Genomic DNA, 22263 nt, shown 5'->3' with positions numbered 1-22263 from the left:
ATGTAGACCAAATAATAATCACAGTCCATAGTCGAGAAATGTAACTAGTGTGTGACTTTTTTTCTGTTTTCTTCAAAAAGAAGAATCCAGCTGAGTCATGGTTAGTTGGTGATAAGGGCACTGACTAGGGTTTTGTCATGTATTATCCTTTGTAGACAAATTCAATTCCCAATCCAAAGTTGGAAACAAAAAACATATTAACCAAGTGGTTATTTTCTTTGCAGACATGCAATTGGTCTAATATCTAAGAGAGATTCCTACTCTAGATTGCGTCATTTTTTAGGAAAAAAAGGCATAAATGCACAATAATCTTTTCAAAATTATTTGATGTTTATTAGTTTGAAGCATCAATGTGATTAGTTTATAATTTATTTAAACAACAGGGATTTTTTAAAAGAAACCCGAAGTAATATTAAATAGAATACATTTTTACACAGTTGCTAACATGATACATTTTCATTAAGGTGTAGTCATGAATTGATATATTTAGTCCAAAAGCTTCTGGAGATTCATTTAACTACATGAAGTTATTAACTTGTGACAACTCTTGTATTTTAAAATAAGTGTGACAGAGAAATCAGTAGCATTTGGAAGCATTACCCTTAACATAGATATTTTAAAAATTATAGTTCATTGAATTTTTGAATGATTCTCCAAGACATACAAAACACGTAATTTATGGGCACAATATATGTTGTGGCCTCAAAATGTTAATTTTGTTGAGACCTTTTTGTATTAATTTGTGTTACACATCATAGAAAAATATTACACACCATTACACCACAGCGGTTGAGTAAAATTTTTGAATGGTTTCTACAACCATTTATATTAAAACCTTAAAAAGACAATGCTATGAGGATTATGTGACATCTGGAGCCACTTGATTATTAACACTATACAAAAATGTGACCATTGTATATACACCATGTCCTACATTTTAAATGCAGATTTGTTGTTTATTGGTGTCAGTTTATTAACTAAAACTATATGAAACTTTTCCTTGAGTATGGTCTCTATCTCACTGTCAGCAACTTCTCTCATTTCGATGATGTCTGCATCTTCCTCAGGGTTAAATGTGACTTCACTGTAGGTCCAACCAATCAGGGCTCTGAATCCATTAGGGGTCTGGAGGGAACAAATAGATTTCTGGGTGAACAGAGATTCAGGGCTGGTCTGCAGGTACTCACATGTATTTAGAAAATGGTCAACACCACGTGGGATTAACATAAAAGAGTACATAGTCTTTGTGACACGCTTGTCAACAAGGCTGGAATTTGCAAAGGCTTTATTCTGGACCAGGGGCTTTCTTCCTGTCTTCTCCAGCGTCCAAGTCTCACTGTCGTTTAACAGGCGGAAAGTCCCTGCCGGTTGCTCTTGATCTTTCCCAGCGATCATTTCTAGTGGATGCCAGATTTGGCACGACACTCCAAAGCTCACATCAGCAATATACGGTTTGCCTTCGATCTCCACCATGTTAATGAGGTGTGAATTGAAAGGGTTGAAGTCATTTTTAAGTGTGTTGAAGACTTTACAGCCCAGCGTGGTGTATTTGTAGCCCATCTCTCTCAGCACCCAGGAGAAGAGCAGGTTGTTTTCACAGCACCATCCTCCACGATGATTTTTTACAATCTTCTCATAAACGATCTGCAGGTCCATGGTGTTCCGTTCTCCACAGTGGACGCTGAGGTTCTCGAAGCTAATGCTCATCACATGCAGCTTGTGGACGGTACGGAGTGTGGCCAGATCGGGTTTCTCATACACCCCGCTGAACCTGATCCTTCTGAAGTATTCCTGAAGATTCATTTTTATCCTGCAAATGATAAAAAACAAACTGCTGCCTTTAAACAATTATACTGTACACAGCTATGAAAAACCTGGCTAAACTGCTCCACAACACTTTAGCAGTTCTCAGGATTTGGAAATGAACAAACATTCACTCCATTTTACTCAAGCTAAATATAGATAAATAACAAATCCAACATACCTTCAAAAAACACTCACAAACAACCACTGGGATTTTTTTTTGCCACACGGGAGATTGTTAAAGCTGAAGGATCCCTCTGAAGTCAGAATAAGGAATAAGAACAGCTTTTGAAAAGAGACAGTTACCCATTTACTTACTGATGTTAGGTAATGTTTAATGACAGTGGTGAAAACTTTGTGAATTATCTACACTATAACAGGACAGTGCACTGTCTTTTTTAAAGTTTAAGTCAAGGTTATGGTTTATATAAAAAAAGTTTATGTAAGAAACCTTTGATCAGTGGTGGGCTGTCGGGGCCACCAAGGCCTTCTCTCTGCTGGCCTAAACTCTATAAGAATCACAAATTTACACTTTAATATATATCTGTCCATAAAAATGTAGTAAATTATCATTTGTAGTCTATTCATAGTGTTTCTCTCAGGTGCGCTGCAACAAGGAGTGTCTGCTTATGTTGTAGTTTTTATCAGATTTCAGTTGTCACATCACGTGTTGCCAGGGTCAGTGGTATCTATCTGCCTTGAGACTTCACAGTCAGCACTGTGGGCACATGCAGTGTACAATCCATGTTGCTTGTAGACTTGTAGCTATAACTAATCAGATTGCGAGCTACAACACTACAACAAATCTGTTATTATTTGCTCTACAGAGTAAAATTCAGGGTCATGTACAGGTCGATTCATTCACAGTCCTTTATGGCACATTATATATATATACATACATACATACGTATGTATATATATATATATATATATATATATATATATATATATATATATATATGGCACAGTCCTTTATATGGCACATTAGATATTATGTGATAGATAGCATTCAAATCTAGAACAAATAATTACAAATCAGACTTCAGTAATAGCTAATTACTGACTAGACGAACAAAATTTACATTAAAATATAATATAATACTTATGAATATTAGGAGTGTAACGGTACAGGGCTTTCATACAGTTGCACTGAATGCAATCCTTTTTTTATGTATGGTTACAATCTGATTTCCCTCAGGAACATAATAAGTGGTGCAAGTTTGTTTAGTCTCTGCCTCACACTTTGAGTGCATTTTTAAAAAATTGGATAAACTTAAAAACATGCACAACAATGCCAGGTGTATAAAAAAGAAACTAGAGTTAGCGCAGTGTCACTGTGGTGACTCATTCAGTACCAGAAATATGCATGAAAACATTAAAGAATCCATAGTGTTAGCCGCTAACAAGGAAGTGGCTAGCGGCTAATGTTAACGCTATGGATGCTTTAGTGTTCAGCGTCAAGCATTTCCACATTTCGAGGGGGAGAGATTGAATGAATAATGAAAGGAATGCAGACATTTGTTAAAGTATACTGAAATAAGTAGAATAGTTAGGTAGAACATATCTTTACAAAAGTAAATATTTACTGTAAAACACAAACACACACACTTACTTACACACCTGTATTACCCAAATGAGGTCTAACACTAGTTAATTTTTCCATATATATCCATGGTGTTCCTTTCTCCACAGTGGACGCTGAGGTTCTCAAAAGGAACGCTCATCACATGCAGCTCATGGACGGGACGGAGTGTGGCCAGATAGGGTTTCTCATACACCCCGCTGAACCTGATCCTTCTGAAGTATTGCTGAAGGTCCATTGTGATCCTATAATGTATGAAAAAGAAAGCACTGGCTTAATTTGTGTAAAGACTTGATGAAGTGCTACCTATCTGTAAAAATGTAGCTTGTCTGAAAAATCCAGTTGGCTGCTGGTTAGACATAGTTGGAATAAATCAGAAATATGCTTTTACTGCTTTTACTTGAACTTGGGTAAAATAGAAAGTAAAATTCATCCAAATACATTTACATTTACATTTGCGCCATTTAGCAGACGCCCTTATCCAGAGCGACATACAAAAGTGCTTTTAGTCTCTAGTAATGAATAAATCTACACTGGTATGCAAGATTACAAACTTAATATAAATATAACTCTTGAATTCTACAAAGCAAACTTGGAAAGTGCTAATTTAAGTGTTTTAGGAAGAGGTAGGTCTTCAATCGTCGCTTGAAGATAGTCAGGGACTCTGCTGTACGGACATCTAGGGGAAGTTCATTCCACCACCAAAACAGAGAAGAGCCTTGAAGTGTACTTACCTCTCATTCTGAGAGAAGGTGGTACCAGTTGAGCAGTTCTGGAGGATCTCAGACAGCGTGGTGCAGTGCGAGATGTGATGAGGTCACTGAGGTAAGATGGTGCTGGTCCATTTTTGGCCTTGTAGGCAAGCATCAGTGTTTTGAATCTGATACGTGCAGCTACTGGAAGTCAGTGAAGGGAGCGCAGCAGTGGGGTGGTGTGGGAGAACTTGGGCGGATTGAACACAAGTCGTGCAGCTGCGTTTTGGATCATTTGCAGTGGACGAATAGCGTTCAGGGGAAGACCTGCCAGCAGAGAGTTGCAGTAGTCAAGTCTTGAAATGACAAGAGACTGAACAAGCACCTGGGCAGCCTGTATGGACAGAAATGGTAGAATCCATTGGATGTTATAGAGAAGAAATCGACAAGAACGAGCAACATTAGCGACATGTGGGAAGAAGGACAGTTCATTGTCCATAGTTACCCCAAGGTTACGAGCAGTGGCTGAAGGGGAGAGCAGAGAGTCATGAAGTGTTATTTGGAGATCTTGACCCGGAGATGAATCACCTGGGATGACCAGCAGTTCTGTTTTGCTGGGGTTGAGTTTTAGTTGGTGAGCACTCATCCATGAAGATATGTCTGTCAAGCATGCTGATATCCGAGCAGAAGCTGTGGTATCTGATGGAAGGAAAGAAAAGATTAGTTGAGTGTCAGCTGCATAGCAGTGATAAGAAAACCCATCTTCACCAATGGAGTGGGTATAGAGGGAGAAAAGGAGGGGACCAAGTACCGAGCCTTGTGGGACACCAGTGGTGAGTCTGCATGGGGCAGATGTGGATCCCCTCCATGCTACCTGGTATGAGCAACCTTCCAGGTAGGAAGCAAACCATTCCCATGCTGTTCCGCAGATACCGAGGCTCTTTAAAGTTGACAAAAGTGTCTTGTGGTTGACTGTGTCAAATGCTGCAGAAAGGTCTAGGAAGGTAAGTACAGATGACAGCTTGGCTGACCGAGCAGCATGCGGTTTCTCAGAAACAGCCAAAAGGGCCGTCTCTGTGGAATGGGCCGCTTTGAACCCAGACTGGTTCGGATCATGGAGGTTGTTCTGTGAGAGATAGACAGACAGTTGGTTAAAAACAGTGTGTTCCAGAGATTTAGAAAGAAAGGAGAGAAGTGATACCGGTCTGTAGTTGTTGATGTCTGGTGGATCCAGAGCAGTTTTCTTCAAGATGGGAATAACCCTTGCTTGCTTGAAGGTAGTTGGTACATAGCCAGATGTTAATGACCCATTGATAATTGTGGAGATGAAGGGCAGGGGATCTTGTGTGATGGTCTGAAGCATAGTTGAAGGGATTGGATCCAGAGGACAGGTGGTGGGATTGCAAGATTGGATGACTTGCAGTATCTCATCTTCTGTTAAGGTTGAGAATCTTGACAGAGATGTAGTGGATTGTCGGCTGTTTTGTGTAGTCATTGTTGGGGAGGAAGTGAAGTTCTGGCAGATTTTCTTAATCTTCTCAAATAACAAAAATAAAACCATACCTTCACTGAAACTTGTCTACTATGTCAGGGAGGTGGTTGAGTTGGTAAATCTGTCTGACGCTGGAAGAATGAATGTGAACAGAAAAGACTTAACCCTTGGACCACTGGATTGCAGTTAATGTTTAAATACAATCGTGATAACAATGTAGAATGAACTCTTGTAGTTAACTTTTAGATTGAAGCTAATGGTTTTTATACAGTCAAAATTTGATAAAATTAACTACCTACAGTATAACACAACTTTATTTATTGATGAGAAAAGGGCAGAAACGCTTTCTTAAAATCCTGCTCATAACATGAAATACAGACTGTACATGTAAATTATAATGCTATTTTTATATCCTTTCTTTGTTTATAGTAACATGGCTGCATTGATCAGTGCCAGTGTTTGATTCAGGAATTATGACTTTATAAAGACAGTTGATTCTGTAAAGTCTAAAATTGCCTATGTGATGGATTGTTATTAATTCAAAGTATTTTCCTGCCCTGTGCAACCTGTTAACCAGGCCAGCAATTTCGGACCAGAAGGGGGCGGAGCTTATACAGATTTACTAGGTAGATGCGCAACCGAATATGGGTAATTTTCTTTCAATATTTAATGAAAATCATTCAAAACTATTACTTTATAAGGTAGGAAAATGCTTAAAGTAAAACTTTAAATGCTGTTTTGTAATTGTGGCCTTATAGTCTGCTTGCCTGTATATAGTACCTTTTAATAATAAGTGATATGCCGAATTTGGTCTTTTAGTATCAATGTCGTAAAGCTTAAGGTGGCTTAATGCATTTTCTTCATAATTGTTTTCTTTGAGACTACAATGCTTAAGATGTAAGTTAAAGTGCGGATTGGGCTAAATAGCTTTGTTATGTCATCAGGTTGAATGTGGAGTTTGACAGCCCATGTGCATACATTTATTTTTGGTCTGCGCCATTAGGTCGAATGTAAGTGACCTAATTTAAAACAATTGTTGTTACAAATTTTAGATATCGATCAAATAAAAATCTATGTAAAATAGCTCATAATTAATAGAAGAAAATTATGCATATTAGATAACTCAACTAAAAAGCTATAATCCACAAGTCAAAATAATTGAAAGCAGAAATCTTTAAACAAAGTGAGTACGGCAAGGAAAATAATTATAGGACCCCAAAATCTTTTCAGCAACCAATGCAAAGTAAAAAAAAAAGAAATGTTCAGCTTTGAAATAATGCTACACAATGCTAGTGCTTGACAGAGACATTGCACAACTCTTTTGTTATCAAAAGCAAATCCCTCAATAAACTACACCACTCTGGATTTGTGAAGCAAGCAATTTACAAACCCACACATAATAGATGTTCAGAATTCAAGAGAAACTAACATGAACATGAACAATGAACAATGTATTCCTGGTGCTATATCCTTTCTTTGTTTATAGTAACATGGCTGCATTGATCAGTGCCAGTGTTTGATTCAGGAATTATGACTTTATAAAGACAGTTGATTCTGTAAAGTCTAAAATTGCCTATGTGATGGATTGTTATTAATTCAAAGTATTTTCCTGCCCTGTGCAACCTGTTAACCAGGCCAGCAATTTCGGACCAGAAGGGGGCGGAGCTTATACAGATTTACTAGGTAGATGCGCAACCGAATATGGGTAATTTTCTTTCAATATTTAATGAAAATCATTCAAAACTATTACTTTATAAGGTAGGAAAATGCTTAAAGTAAAACTTTAAATGCTGTTTTGTAATTGTGGCCTTATAGTCTGCTTGCCTGTATATAGTACCTTTTAATAATAAGTGATATGCCGAATTTGGTCTTTTAGTATCAATGTCGTAAAGCTTAAGGTGGCTTAATGCATTTTCTTCATAATTGTTTTCTTTGAGACTACAATGCTTAAGATGTAAGTTAAAGTGCGGATTGGGCTAAATAGCTTTGTTATGTCATTGTCAGGGATCCACCAGCCACACCTTCACTTATCACTCCAAGCCACTCTCCCACTTACTAATCAGCTACACCTGGCCCTCATCAGCTCCCATGCTATATAACCTCCGTCCCTCCACCAGCTCATTGTCCGTTCTACAGCTTAGGCGATAGAACACTGTCGGACTACTTTGCATTGTTTATTTGTTTTGCTTCTGCCTGATCACCGCTCTTACCTGGTTTAGCAAACCTGGGGTTTCCTTATTTTTGTGCTTTTCTCATTAAAAGCCTTGTGGAATTTACTTCGGTTTCCGGCACGTTCTTTGCCTGACAGTTATCAGGTTGAATGTGGAGTTTGACAGCCCATGTGCATACATTTATTTTTGGTCTGCGCCATTAGGTCGAATGTAAGTGACCTAATTTAAAACAATTGTTGTTACAAATTTTAGATATCGATCAAATAAAAATCTATGTAAAATAGCTCATAATTAATAGAAGAAAATTATGCATATTAGATAACTCAACTAAAAAGCTATAATCCACAAGTCAAAATAATTGAAAGCAGAAATCTTTAAACAAAGTGAGTACGGCAAGGAAAATAATTATAGGACCCCAAAATCTTTTCAGCAACCAATGCAAAGTAAAAAAAAAAGAAATGTTCAGCTTTGAAATAATGCTACACAATGCTAGTGCTTGACAGAGACATTGCACAACTCTTTTGTTATCAAAAGCAAATCCCTCAATAAACTACACCACTCTGGATTTGTGAAGCAAGCAATTTACAAACCCACACATAATAGATGTTCAGAATTCAAGAGAAACTAACATGAACATGAACAATGAACAATGTATTCCTGGTGCTATATCCATCCTTAACTACAATTCTTCACTTGACTCATCAGATTGTGGTTATACAGTGAATCTCATAGAACTGTATAGACAACTTACAATACCACATTCCTCTCTTCTGTCCTGTACCTTGTATATAATACTGTGTGATACTGCTGGCCAGTCCTAGCTCATAATCATTGCATAATCAATAATAATGAATAAAAAAATTATTTATTTATGTTTTTTTAACCACATGTTGCTGTGGGGCAAAAATGCAGAAATGAATATGAAAATCTTTCCTGTCCATCTACAGTAAAACTATCAAAATCCTTCACTGAATATGAATTTACAAGCAAATTGCTAAACAGATGTAAATATGAAAATGCAACACTTAATTCAGTGAATTCTAATACGTTTTTAAAATGATTTTGAAAATGGTCTAGTTGAGATTGTACACACATATTACTGACATACAAATTATAAAAGCAATCAAGGTTTGGAGAATCATAATCATAATTATAATCATAATGCCCATTTGGGGTTGGAAGGCCTTAGATAAATGTGTTTTCATGCCCTAGAGTTTATATTCCGTTTTAATGTTTATTGGTGTCAGTTTATTAACTAACACTATATTAAACTTTTCCTTGAGTATGGTCTCTATCTCACTGTCAGCTACATCTTTCATCTCGATGATGTCTGCATTTTCCTCAGGGTTGAATGTTACTTCTCTGTAGGTCCAACCAATCAGAGCTCTGAATCCAGTAGGGGTCTGAAGGGAACAAATGGATTTCTGGGTGAACAGAGATTCAGGGCTGGTCTGCAGGTACTCACTTGTATTAAGAAAATGGTCAACACCACGTGGTGTTAACACAAAAGAGAAGATTGTCTTTGTCAAGCGCCGGTCGACGAGGCTTAAATTGGTGAAGGCTTCATTCTGGACCAGCAGCTTCCTTCCGGTCAATTCCAGGATCCACTTCTCACCGTCATTCTGTAGTCGGAAAACTCCACCTGGCTGCTGTTGATCTTTCCCTGAGATCATTTCTAACGGTTGCCATATTTGGTATGACAATCCAAAACTCACATCAGTGATATATGGTTTGCCTTCGATCTCCACCAGGTTAATAAGATGTGAATCCAAGAGGCCGAAGTCATTTTTTAGTGTATTGAAGACTTTAGAGCCCAGTGTGGTGTATTTGTAGCCCATCTCTCTCAGCACCCAGGAGAAGAGCAGGTTGTTTTCACAGCACCATCCTCCACGATGATTTTTCACAATCTTCTCATAAATGATCTGCAGGTCCATGGTGTTCCATTCTCCACAGTGGACGCTGAGGTTCTCGAATGGAACGTTCATCACATGCAGCTCATGGACGGTACGGAGTGTGACCAGATCGGGTTTCTCGTACACCCCGCTGAACCTGATCCTTCTGAAGTATTCCTGAAGGTCCATTTTGATCCTAGAAAGAATGACAGAAACAGTTTTCTGCCTCAAAATGTGTACTGGCACGAGGAATTGCTACTCGTCTGTAAAAAAAAACTTACTGGCTGAAAAAAGTTTTCAGTTAGACATAGTTGGTTTTTAAATCAGAAGTATGAAAAATGGGTCTGTTAACTGATAACTTAAATTGAAGACGTTTAATGCAAAAATGTATCATTTAAAAACAAGATGCTGCGAAACAACAATCAAATGGAACCAAATGGGGCCTGGAATGATATAAAATAAAAAGCTGCGATAACTTCCCTAAACATCATTATACACCTTAAATAAACTGCCTAATAACTGAATGGTTGGATGATGTCAATATAATTTATATTAGAGTTAAGATACTGCTTTGATTTGAACTTGGGTAAAATAGTATGTTAGTATGTAAAATTAATCAAAATAACAAATCCAGCATTTAAACCATACCTTCACTGAAACTTGTCTACTATGTCAAGAAGGTGGTCAAGTTGGTACATCTGCCTGGTGTTGGAAGAATGAATGTGACCAGACAGACTTAACCCTTGGACCACTGAATTGCAGTTAATGTTTAAATACAGTCGTGATAACAATGTGGAAAAAGAATTAACCCTTGTAGTAACTTTTAGATTGCAGCTAATGGTTTATATACAACCTCCTCAGGCTCAGGCTGTTTGCAATTTAAATAAGGATGTGCCATCCCAGCTAGTATTAGTTAAATACCCAAAGTTTGCTATCATTTGCACATTTAATCCTTCCTGGTACCACACATGATGTTGACTCTAGAATGTTTTTTCAAATTTTGTAAAAATTAGTTATAGGAGAACTGGATTAGGTGCTGGGGCCACTACCACTCATATAATGTATTTCTCTCTCTCTCTCTCTCTCTCTCTCTCTCTCTTTATCTGTCTGTCTGTCTGTCTGTCTTACTGACCTTAAAGGGTGGAGCTTTTACAGACTATATAAGTAGATGCGCTACATAATACATGTAATTTTCTATTAGGAACGAGCTATTTTACATAGATTTTTATTGTATCAATATGCACAATAGTTAATAAAAAAAAAGTAAACATTTTTAAAATACTGCCATTTTTCCATTCGTACATGCATTAGATGCATGATAAGCAATATTTGAAAGCATTTACCATGTTAAAGGATAACACAACAGCTTTTTAATACATTACATACTATTAAAAATATACTGTATATACATATTCATATATTTATATGAACAGAACCCAAATATTATTATACACAAGTTATTTAAATAAAATCCTTAATAGCTGAATAGTATGATGATGTCAATAGAATTAATTTTAAAGTTAAAAGCTACAGTTATAGCTGCTTAATTCTTGAGAGCACTGTTCTATCAGAATGCAAAAGTGAAAATACTACTCTTACTTGAACTTGGGTAAAATAGAATTTGAAATTCATCCAAATAACAAATCCAGCATTAAAACCATACCTTAACTGAAACTTGTCTACTATGTTAGGGAGATGGTTAAGTTGTTTAATTGGTCTGAAGTTGGAAGAATGAATGTGAACAGACAAGACAGACTTAACCCTTGGACCACTGGATTGCAGTTAATGTTTAAATACAATCATGATAACAATGTGGAAAAAGAATGAACTCTTGTAGTTAACTTTTAGATTCAAGCTAATGTTTATTTTACAGTCAAAATCTAATTAAAATGAACTAAATACAGTATAAAACAACTTTATTTATTGATAAGACAAGGGCAGAAACTATTTCCTAAAATCCTGCTCTCATAACATGAAATACAGACTGTACATGTACATTTTAATGCTATTTTTATACCCTTTCTTTGTTTATAGTAACATGGCTGCATTTATATCAAGGATCCACCTGCCACATCCCCTCTGCGGCTCTCTCTCAGCTGCTCACGGGGCTAATCGCGTCACCTGTCACTCGTTACTGGTTTCCCTTCTTAAGCTCCCATTCCGACCCGACTCGCTGTCGGATCTACATTATTGCCACAGTGATCTACAGGACTCCCTACCACCAGCATTCCCCGCTGGTACCTGCTCCCGGTTTCAACTCTAAGGATTCTACTCCTTATCAGAATTATCCCAGTGTGTTACGAATCCTACCCGCTTTGCGGATCCTAACCACTTTACGGATCCCACCCACTTTGCGGATTATCCCCGCGTTACGGATCCTACCCACTTTATGGATTATCCCTGCGTTACGGATCCTACCCGCTTTACAGATTTTCCATGCATTACGGACTATACCCGCATTACAGTTCGTAACCCTAACGGACTCATGTTTATGGTTTGTGTTTCAATAAACAATGATTAAGTTACTCCCATTTCCTATGCGTGGTCACTGCCGTGACAGAAGGTCCGACCTAAACCCGAAACAAAAAAAGGATTTGCTCTACCGCGTTGGATCGGCAGCCCAGTTCCACTTCAGTTTCCACCCAGAAGCTTACGGCCGCTCCTCACGAATCATGCTCACCGGCTCGGGATCACGTAAGTGCGGTGGCGCTGCGCACCTCCGATAGTCTGATGGCATCCCGGCTCGTTTCTCCGGCGATGCGGCCGGATGGAGCGGCTTCCTACAGAGCGTCGGCAGGTACGTGGATGTACAGTCATCCCAATTCCCCACCGAACAAGCCAAGATCACTTTTTCTGCGTTTGTCTCCTGTTTGGGGAGGCTTTTTCGTGGGCCAGTAGATTGTGGAGCATGAACGCGGGCGATTTTGGCTTGTATGCCAATTTCATCAGGCATTTTACAGGGATGTTTGGGATGACAACGGCGGAGTACACTGCCCAGCCTCCAAATTCTACTGGGGGCATTGCCCAGCAGTTTCTCCTCGCTGGGGGTGCCGCTCATTTTGTGTGTCCCGCTGGGGTTGTTGCTTCACCGAAAACAGTTACTGGGAGTAACGAAAGCGTCTCACCGTTCCAGTGTTCCGCCTAGGGTACCACTTCATTTCTGTGTACCACCACTGCTCCGCTCCAGTGTTCCACCTAGGACATTGCTCTGCTTCTGTGTTCCGCCGAGGGTGCCTCTTCGCTCCAGTGTTCCACCGAGGGTGCCGCTCTGCTTCAGAGGTCCGCTGAGCACGCTGCTTTGTTCCAGAGTTCCACCGAGCATGCCGCTCCGCTCCAGAGTTCCGCCATGCGCGCCGCTCTGCTCTAGAGTTACGCCGAGCGCGCCGCTCCGCTCTAGAGTTCCGCCGAGCACGCCGCTCCGCCTCAGGGCAACAAAAAGGACGTCATACCGCCGACTGGCCGTGAAAGGGACGTCGTACCACCACCTGGCTGCGAAAGGTATGTTGTACTGCCGCCTGGCTGCAACAGGAACGGAGCAATGTTGCCAAGCCCCTTAGAAGGCGCCGTCGTGCTTCGGAGTCCCTCAGAAGGTGCTGTCGTGCTTCCAAGTCACTCAGGGCGCAGTCACACTCCCAAGTCTCCCTGAAAGTCATGCCGCACCTCAAAGCCGCTCAGCAAGTGGCGCTGTGCTTTTTAGATCCTTCTGAACGTCACGACCAAAGATTCTTCCGGAAGCGCCGTCGTGCCTCAAAGCTCCACCATAATGTGCCTTCGCGCTCCAAAATCTCTCTGAAGGCGAAGTTGCATCCCAAAGTTTCTCTGAAGGTGCCCTTATGCTTCAAGTCCCCTCCGAAGGCGACACAGAGGGCAGCGCTCAGCCACTGTTTTTCACCGAGGGCGTCGCTCGACCACTGTTTTCCACTGAGGGCGTCGCATAGCCTCTGATCTCCACCAAAGGTGCCACTGTTCTCCATCGAGGGTGTTGCCCCGCTCCAGACCTCCGCAGAGACACCTATCACTCGTTACCGGTTCCCCTTCATAAGCTCCCGTTCCAACTCGACTCGCTGTCGGATCTACAGGATTGCCACAGTGATCGCATTCCCCGCTGGTTCCTGCTCCTGGTTTCGACTCTAAGGATTCCACTCCTCATCAGGATTATCCCAGCATGTTACGAATCCTACCCGATTTACGGATCCTACCGGCTTTACGGACTATCCCTGCGTTACGGATCCTACCCGCTTTACGGATTATCTCCGCGTTACAGATTCTACCCGCTTTACATATTATCCACGCATTACGGACTATACCCGCATTACGGTTCGTAACTCTCCCGGACTCGTAAATAAACAATGATTGAGTTACTCCTATTTCCTATGTGTGGTCACTGTTGTGACAATTTATCAGTGCCAGTGTTTCAATCAGGAATTATGACTTTATCTGTATAAAGACAGTTGATTCAGTCCAAAATTGCCCATGTGATGGATTGATATACAATTCAAAGTATTCAATTCAAAGTTCCTGCCCTGTGCAACCTGTTAACCAGGCCAGCAGTTTCAGACCAGAAGTGGGCGGAGCTTATACAGACCTAATAGGTAGATGCGCAACCGAATACGGGTAATTTTCTTTTAATATTTAATGAAAATCATTTAAAACTAGGCCATCTAACAATTTGTACACACATCACATGCATGATAAGCAATATTTTTAAGTATATTGCATTTGTTCTGGGCTCACATGCCTGTATATAATAGCTACGTTTTATTATTGAGGTGTGTACTGAATTTGTTCTTTTAATATAATTTTAGTCCACATTTAGCAATTATTTTATAAGGTAGGAAAATGCTTGAAGTGAAACTTTGAGTGTCGTTTTGTAATTGTGGCCTCATAGTCTGCTTGCCTGTATATAATACCTTTTAATAATAAGCGGTAGGCCAAATTTGGTCTTTTAATATCAATGTCGTAACGCTTAAGGAGGCTTCATTAATACATAATACATATTTGTTTTCTTTCTTTCTTTCTTTCTTTCTTTCTTTCTTTCTTTCTTTCTTTCTTTCTTTCTTTCTTTCTTTCTTTCTTTCTTTCTTTATGTTTTTTTTAACCACATGTTGCTTTGGGGCAGAAATGCGAAAATGAATATGAAACATTTTTCCTGTCCATCTACCTGCATTAGGTCCTTGTGACATTTACTCAGTGGCTCAACAGAAATCAAGCAAATAAACACAGAAATAACAAAATCATTCATTGAATATACATAGACAAGCACATTGCTAAACAGATGTAAATATAAAAATGTAAAAACTAATTCAGTATATTTTAATACGTTTTTAATATGATGTTTAAAATGGTCTACTTGAGATTGTACACACATATACCTGACATACAAATTATAAAAGCAATCAAGTATTCATAATTAATTATATAATAATCATAATTATAATCATAATGCTTATTTGTGGTTGGAAGGCCTTTTTAAAAACACTATTTAAAAGCATTTTTACTTTACAGCATATTTTCAAAAGCCTGAAACTTGTTCACAGTACTGTACAAATTCTTAAAGCAATCAAGGTTTGGAGAATCAATCATAATCATAATTATAATCATAATCATAATGCCCATTTGGGGTTGGAAGGCCTTAGATAAATGTAATTTAATGCCCTATAGTTTATATTCTGTTTTATTGTTTATTGTTGTCAGTTTATTAACTAACACTATATTAAACTTTTCCTTGAGTATGGTCTCTATCTCACTGTCATCTACTTCTTTTATCTCGATGATGTCTGCATCTTCCTCAGGGTTAAATGTGTCTTCACTGTAGGTCCAACCAATCAGAGCTCTGAATCCAGTAGGGGTCTGGACGGAACAAATGGATTTCTGGGTGAACAGAGATTCAGGGCTGGTCTGCAGGTACTCACTTTTATTAAGAAAATGGTCAACACCACGTGGCGTTAACACAAAAGAGAAGATTGTCTTTGTCATGCGCTTGTCGACGAGGCTGGAATTGGTGTAGGCTTCATTCTGGACCAACTGCTTCCTTCCAGTCTTTTCCAGGATCCACTTCTCACCGTCATTTTGAAGTCGGAAAACTCCACTTGGCTGCTGTTGATCTTTCCCTGAGATCATTTCTAATGGATACCAGATTTGGCATGACAATCCATAACTCACATCAGTGATATATGGTTTGCCTTCGATCTCCACCAGGTTAATAAGATGTGAATCTAAGGGGTTGAAGTCATTTATGAGTGTGTTAAAGATTTTAGAGCCCAGCATGGTGTATTTGTAGCCCATCTCTTTTAACACCCAGGAGAAGAGCAGGTTGTTTTCACAGCACCATCCTCCACGATAATTTTTCACAATCTTCTCATAAATTATCTGCAGGTCCATGGTGTTTCGTTCTCCACAGTGGACGCTGAGGTTCTCGAATGAACGTTCATCACATGCAGCTCATGGACGCTACTGAGTGTGGCCAGATCGGGTTTCTCGTACACCCCGCTGAACCCGATCCTTCTGAAGTATTCCTGAAGGTCCATTTTGATCCTAGAAAAAATAAAACAAAAAGCTGGGTGTAGAAAACGAAAGTAAACAGAAGCAGTGTAAAAAGCACAGCGTGCATACTGAGTTAACATGCCAGTAAACCTGCAAGAAACCTGATGAAGCAATTACATTTTTATTCAAAAGTATTTAAAATGTTTGTTTTATTTAAATCTTTGATAAGACGCTACTGCCATCTGGTGGTCAAAAGTATGAAGTGTAATTGGAAGCATCTGGACGTTTTGCACGGACAGTAGGGGTGGGCGATACTGCAAAATTTGGTATCTATCCGATACCAAGTAAATATATCGGAATATATTGATATCGATTGATATTGATTTCTAAATGTAATGCAACATCTAAAAAATGACTTTGGCCCACTGATCAACAGTCCAGTCCTTTTTGTCCTTTTCCCAGGTAAAACAACTCTGACGTTGTCTCTGGTTCAGAAGTGGCTTAACACAAGGAATGTTGTTGTAGCCCATGGATACGTCTGTGCATCGTGGCTCTTGAAGCACTGACTCCAGCTGTATTCCACTCTTTTTGAATCTCACTTTTTGAATGGGCTTCGTTTCAACTTTTTCTACCACATTTTTTTTCTTACATTCAACTTTCTATTAATGTGCTTGGATACAGCACCTGTGAACAGCATTGCAGTGTTCTTTAGCGATGACCCTTTACGTCTTACCCTCCATGTCCCAGCCAACATGTCCATGTGGGCCCCACATGGGTTTTATCTGGGTTATAGAGTGGGCAATTTAATGAGCTGAATGTGGGCCCCAGCTTAGTCAGGGTTGTGGGCCCCAGTTAGGTTGCCCATTTTGTTTATTCGGGGTCCAGTATGGGCCACATTTGGGTTAAAATAAGCTATATTATTCAAATGATGATAAATTCAATTGATATGTTTTATATAATCGAAAATTGTTTTTAATATATTAACAGTAACATAGTTAAAATGTGACCTTTTTATATATAAAATAAATAAATAAATAAAGAATCTTTTGTGCATCTCACAGCGCCTCCAATGGGCTCCTGGATTCTGAAGAAACGGTCATGACTCACTACCACTGATCACCTGACCTGACCTGGATACCTGACCTGACCTGACCTGACCTGGATACCTGACCTGACCTGACCTGGATACCTGACCTGACCTGACCTGACCTGGATACCTGACCTGACCTGGATACCTGACCTGGAGAACCTGACATCTCTGTCACGGTAAGAAATTAGCTTTTGTTTTAAATTAATCACATTTTACTGGTGTTTTTATTTAATGTATACTTCTAAAAGATTTGTGGTAATTAAAGTTACAGGCACGATATAACGAAGGTCAGTGTGGAGAGTAAACTGGTTTACCTCAGAGATAAACACCTGTGGAGAAACTGAACATTCTTAATGATTAGCAGATAACTAGGAAATTGTCTAATAAAAAGTGGAAATAACGACTTTTCAAACCATTTTCACCCGTGTTTTCTCCATATAGTGTTCTCATAATAACAGGAGGGTGAAACAGTAAAAGCACTGTGGAGTCTCTTTCTCTTTACTATCTTTATAACATGTGTATATACAATACACAGAGAAAAGCTCTGAGGAGATTGTGACAATACTTAACATTATTTTAATGTGATTTAGGTGAAATAGGTAGAGGTGATGAAAAAACGTTTATATTTATATCATTTCTAAACATTACTAAAAATATGATACGTTATGATTACGTTAAAGATAATAAACGTCATTTTGCGCCGTTCAGAAAGTCAGTCAGACGCACCCCAACCCCCCCTCCCCCAGCTCTCGGCTCCGAAACTTCACGCATGCGCAGATGTGTTTGATTTGAAGCCGTGCAGTGCAGACCGACAAATTCGAGAGCAGACAACTCCGATTTCTTCCAAATCGCTTTCACGGTATTTTTTTATGTCAAACACGGTCCGGTCTGTGCAGTGAAGTCGAACACTTGCTGTGTAGCTCCACTAAGGCTTTTAAAGACAAAACATCGTTATAAGAAATTAAAAACTAATGTTACAGTGGTCTGTTTAAATTCACGGTCCAAAGTGAACCAGTATGAATTTAATAATCGATCTGTGTTCAAGACCCCACTAATTATTCTGAACATTAATCACAACAAAGCCTGAAATTCACCATATTGATGCATTTACTTTTTGCATGGTATTGTGTAATTTTAACATCATTTACTCAGATCAGTTAACAGTTTGGGCAAATGGTGGATTAGAAGGTGCTTATGATTGTGATTTTTTGTCTTTTTTTTTTTTTTTAGATCTGATAGTCTTATGCTCATTTAACTTGCATGTATACAAATAATGGATTGTGCCCTGGTTGATGCAGTAGCATGCTCTACTTTATATATATATATATATATATATATTTTTTTGCTTTACAAGTAGCCTGTAGCAGAACCTTTGCTGAAAATTGTCAGTAAGAAAGAGCTGGAGACTGCGTTTGGTAAACGGTTCACAAATGCAAGAGACAGAAAAGGCAACCGTGCTTTAAGAGCCCAGTGGGACCATAACCAAAGGGCAGTACAGCTGGAAGTGTAAGTCATATAACCTATAGCTAGGGCTGCACAGTTAATAATATTTTATCCCGATCACTGTTTTTGCCTCTATATAATTTAAGGAATATTCCACCCTGAGATGAAAAAATATCTTATTAATTACTTACCCTCAAGGTATCTTATGCGGTGGCTGAGAGAGATCAACAGGCTGCAACTGAAGAAAACACCAGCAAATTAAAAAAAAAACGTTATCAGTTTGACAACACATGGGCTGCAAACCCCCGCCAGAAACACGCTGCAAATCCTTAAAACACAACCAAATAGCACAGATCACAAAATAAATGTTTCAAGGGAACCACAACAAGTGACCAACCCGTCTGGGACTTCTTATTGTTCAATGTCTATTCGTCAGTGGTGTTGATGTGTGTCGACGAACTCACCTTTCAGAGTTGTTTGTTTATTTTATTATTGTTTATTTATGATTCCTTGGCCTTTTGGTTATTATTATCCTAAATAATCTGATGAAATACACAATTAACTGTAAAACATTGTTAACTGGCAAAGCCAAGAAATCATGATCAGGATGTTCAAATAAACAAAAAACTCACCTTTCAGATCATCAACAACACCACTGATGAATAGACACTAAACAAGCAGTCCCGGGGTCGTCACTTGTTGGGGTCCCAATGAAACATTTATTTTGTGGTCTGTGCTATTTGCAGTGCAAATTAATTGGTTCTGTTGTGAGGATTTGCAGCGTGTTTCTGTGTTTGGTTGTGTTGTGAGGATTTGCAGGACGTTTCTGTATTTAGTTGCGTTGTGAGGATTTGTAGCACGTGGTGTTTTACTGATGAAGATGTTTTCTTGATTTGCTGGTGTTTTTTCTATTTGCATATGTTTTCTTCAGTTGCAGTGCGTTAAACTTTCTGGGCCACCGTGATCCGAGGTGTGACTTACATCTTTCAGCTGATCAGAATCATTGTTCAATCACTGGCTTTTGGCAATAGCCAAATATTCGTTTAGGAGTCAAGTTCAGACGCAAGGTTGATATTTTAATTGTTAAATTCATAAGTTTTGGATTCCATGACTGGTCCCCCGGCATAAGTTATTACTGTGCGAGGCGGAGATGGGAACAATTCACTGATAAGATTCCAGGATATGTCTTAATTATATTGATGCATGTTTTTTTAGATGCTGCTGTGAATGGTAGTATTTTAAAATGTACTAAATTGCCTTTTCTGTCTTCTCTTTCTTTACTGTTTTGTAGGTGTGCGGCCGAGGAATCTGCAATGACCCACCAGTGAACTATTCTACTTTAGTAATTCTGTTATTCCTGTTTCCTGTTTTTTTTACTTGAATTTATTTAAATTAAATGTGATTTACACATTCTGAGTTGAAGTCATTTATTTTTCACAGTTCAAATAATCAACCATGTAATTTTAAACATAGAGCAGCACATAAAATCAACTAATATTAGTTCTTTGTTTGGTCAGGCACAGTTTTACATTGTAACTAAGTTTGAAATGGGTTGACAGTGGATTTTCCATAGTAAGATTAAGTACACATTAAGTTTACCCACAGAATTCAATCATGAAATGAATCAATGGGACCCAATTCTCACCCACTGCGGTCCCATAACAACCCCATAAAGGGACCATTTGTGGGTTGACCCATTATTAAGTCATGTGGGCCCCATAAGGGTCCTTTTTGTAGCCCAATTTGGCCCCATTTTGAACACTTATTTGGGACCCAAATGTGCCCATATGAAGAACACCTATACGGGCCCCACTTAGAGCCCACTATGGACCCATCAGTCGCCCCTCTGGGCTAACACACATGGGGCGCATGTGGAGCCGATAGACAAATTTCTCTGGGCCCCATTTGGGTTGCCCATGCAGGGCCCAAGTGACAGCCCATCAAAAACTCACATGGGGCACACATGAAAATGTTGGCTGCGGTGCAGGGTGTCAATGATTGTCTTTGGACAACTGTCAATACAGCAGTCTTTACCCATGATTGTGTAGCCTGAACCAGACTTATGCATCTGAGCGTTTCAGTTGTCAGTGATTCTCAGTCCTGTTCCTCCTGTAGATACTCTACATGTATCATAAACTTAAACCTCAGTCAGGTTTGGATAGTTAAGGGGTAAAACATAAAAGTTTTTCACCCTCCTATAAATGTAATTGAATAGAAGTTACTTTTATTTATTTATTTATTTTGATTAATTTTATTTTTATTTTTTTACCTGTTTAGGAAATCCACAGCTCCTGCGTTGTGATATAATAAACCTGGCTGTGCTATTTAAGTTGGTGTAATTCCTTAATGTAACACCAATAATTTCTATATTTACATATAGTTACTATGACCTGGTCAAAATTAAAAGCCAAAACAATCTATCCCTAGCTGCTGTGTGCTGTGTCCTTTTTGATCTTAAATTTAGAGTGTGCAGTTTGTCCTTTACATGAGTATAAGTTGGGAGTGATGAGGATGGACAGAATTAGAAAGAAGTTTATTAGAGGAACAGCGCATGTAGGACATTTTAGTGACAGGTGAAGGAGGCGAGATTGAGATGGTTTGGACATGTGCAGAGGAGGGACATGAGTTATATTGGTAGAAGAATGCTGAGGATGGAGCCACCAGAAAGGAGGAAAAGAGGAAGACCAAGGATGAGGTTTATGGATGTGGTGAGGGAAGACATGCAGGTAGTTGGTTTGAAAGAGGCAGATGTAGAGGACAGAGGGGTATGGAGAGGGATGATCCGCTGTGGCGCCCCCTAATGGGAGCAGCCGAAAGAAGAAGAAGATTGATACAATAAAAATCTATGTAAAATAGCTCATAATTTAAAAAAATTACACGTATTAGGTAACTCAACAAAAAAGCAATAATCCACAAGTCAAAACATTTCTAAAGCAAAAATGTTCTTAAAAATTATTTCCAAAGTACTATTGAAATAAAATGGAAGAAATTGGGACATCTGGTGGACAAAGTTAATACTGCAAGGCAAAACTCTGACACGACCCCGAAATCCTGTTAGCAACCAATGCAAAGTACATTGTTCTGCCAGGGCTTGACAAAGACATTGCACAAATCTTTTGTAATCAAATGCAAATCTCAGACTAAACAACACCACAATAGAGTAGTGAAGTGAAAAACCTACCACCCCCATTCATTCAGCTATTTAAAATTCAGGTTTTTCATCACATAAACAGTTTTATCTATTATATAAGTAAGACTTGTGCAAAAAAAAAGATGTGTACACAGCTGAAGTTTAACTGAACAGTGTATAATATATATATATATATATATATATATATATATATATATATATATATATATATATATATATATATATAAACAGAAATGTTTCCCAAAACATCAGCAACTGGTCTCCTCAGTTCCCAAAGAAAGTGATGCTACACAGTGGTAAACATAGATAGAAACAACTTTACTGTCATTGCATAGTACAGGTACACAGCAATGACATGCAGTTTGGCATCTACCAGAAGTGCAAATAGTAGCAATTGTGCAAATAGGAAAGTGCAGATAAATGTGTAGCATATGTAAATACAATTATTGCCCTGTACCAACTTT

The 22263-nt window shown here is 38.8% G+C and overlaps 2 protein-coding genes and 1 pseudogene across 7 annotated transcripts; all 3 read right to left on the bottom strand.

Annotated features, from left to right (window-relative positions):
- Window positions 1–315: 315 nt before the first annotated feature.
- LOC124379781 (arylamine N-acetyltransferase, pineal gland isozyme NAT-10-like) lies at window positions 316–3502 on the bottom strand. 5 transcript variants are annotated; one of them, XM_046840336.1, is made up of 4 exons: window positions 3424–3502; window positions 2255–2312; window positions 1985–2060; window positions 316–1810 (listed from the first exon to the last, which is right to left on the bottom strand). In XM_046840336.1, the coding sequence occupies exon 4, from the start codon at window positions 1801–1803 to the stop codon at window positions 931–933; it is 873 nt and encodes a 290-aa protein (XP_046696292.1). In that variant the 5' UTR covers window positions 1804–1810; window positions 1985–2060; window positions 2255–2312; window positions 3424–3502; the 3' UTR covers window positions 316–930. The 5 variants fall into 5 exon arrangements, with proteins under 5 accessions (XP_046696292.1, XP_046696294.1, XP_046696293.1 ...); XM_046840338.1 differs by lacking the exon at window positions 2255–2312 and having other exon boundaries at window positions 3424–3442; XM_046840337.1 differs by lacking the exon at window positions 3424–3502 and having other exon boundaries at window positions 2255–2602.
- Window positions 3503–7044: 3542 nt separating this feature from the next.
- Window positions 7045–13052, bottom strand: LOC124379783 (arylamine N-acetyltransferase, pineal gland isozyme NAT-10-like). Of its 2 annotated transcripts, none has more exons than XM_046840341.1 (2): window positions 11296–13052; window positions 7045–9828 (listed from the first exon to the last, which is right to left on the bottom strand). In XM_046840341.1, exon 2 carries the CDS (start codon window positions 9819–9821, stop codon window positions 8949–8951), a length of 873 nt encoding a protein of 290 aa, XP_046696297.1. In that variant the 5' UTR covers window positions 9822–9828; window positions 11296–13052; the 3' UTR covers window positions 7045–8948. The 2 variants fall into 2 exon arrangements, with proteins under 2 accessions (XP_046696297.1, XP_046696298.1); XM_046840342.1 differs by lacking the exon at window positions 11296–13052 and adding an exon at window positions 10281–10354.
- A 1683-nt stretch (window positions 13053–14735) lies between these two features.
- On the bottom strand, window positions 14736–16165 carry LOC124379785 (annotated as a pseudogene).
- Between the last annotated feature and the right edge of the window lie 6098 nt (window positions 16166–22263).

Source organism: Silurus meridionalis, chromosome 26 (genome assembly GCF_014805685.1).
Source record: "Silurus meridionalis isolate SWU-2019-XX chromosome 26, ASM1480568v1, whole genome shotgun sequence".
Lineage (NCBI taxonomy): Eukaryota > Metazoa > Chordata > Actinopteri > Siluriformes > Siluridae > Silurus > Silurus meridionalis.
Note: the sequence above shows the minus strand (reverse complement) of the source record. Positions and strands in the feature narration are given on the sequence as shown.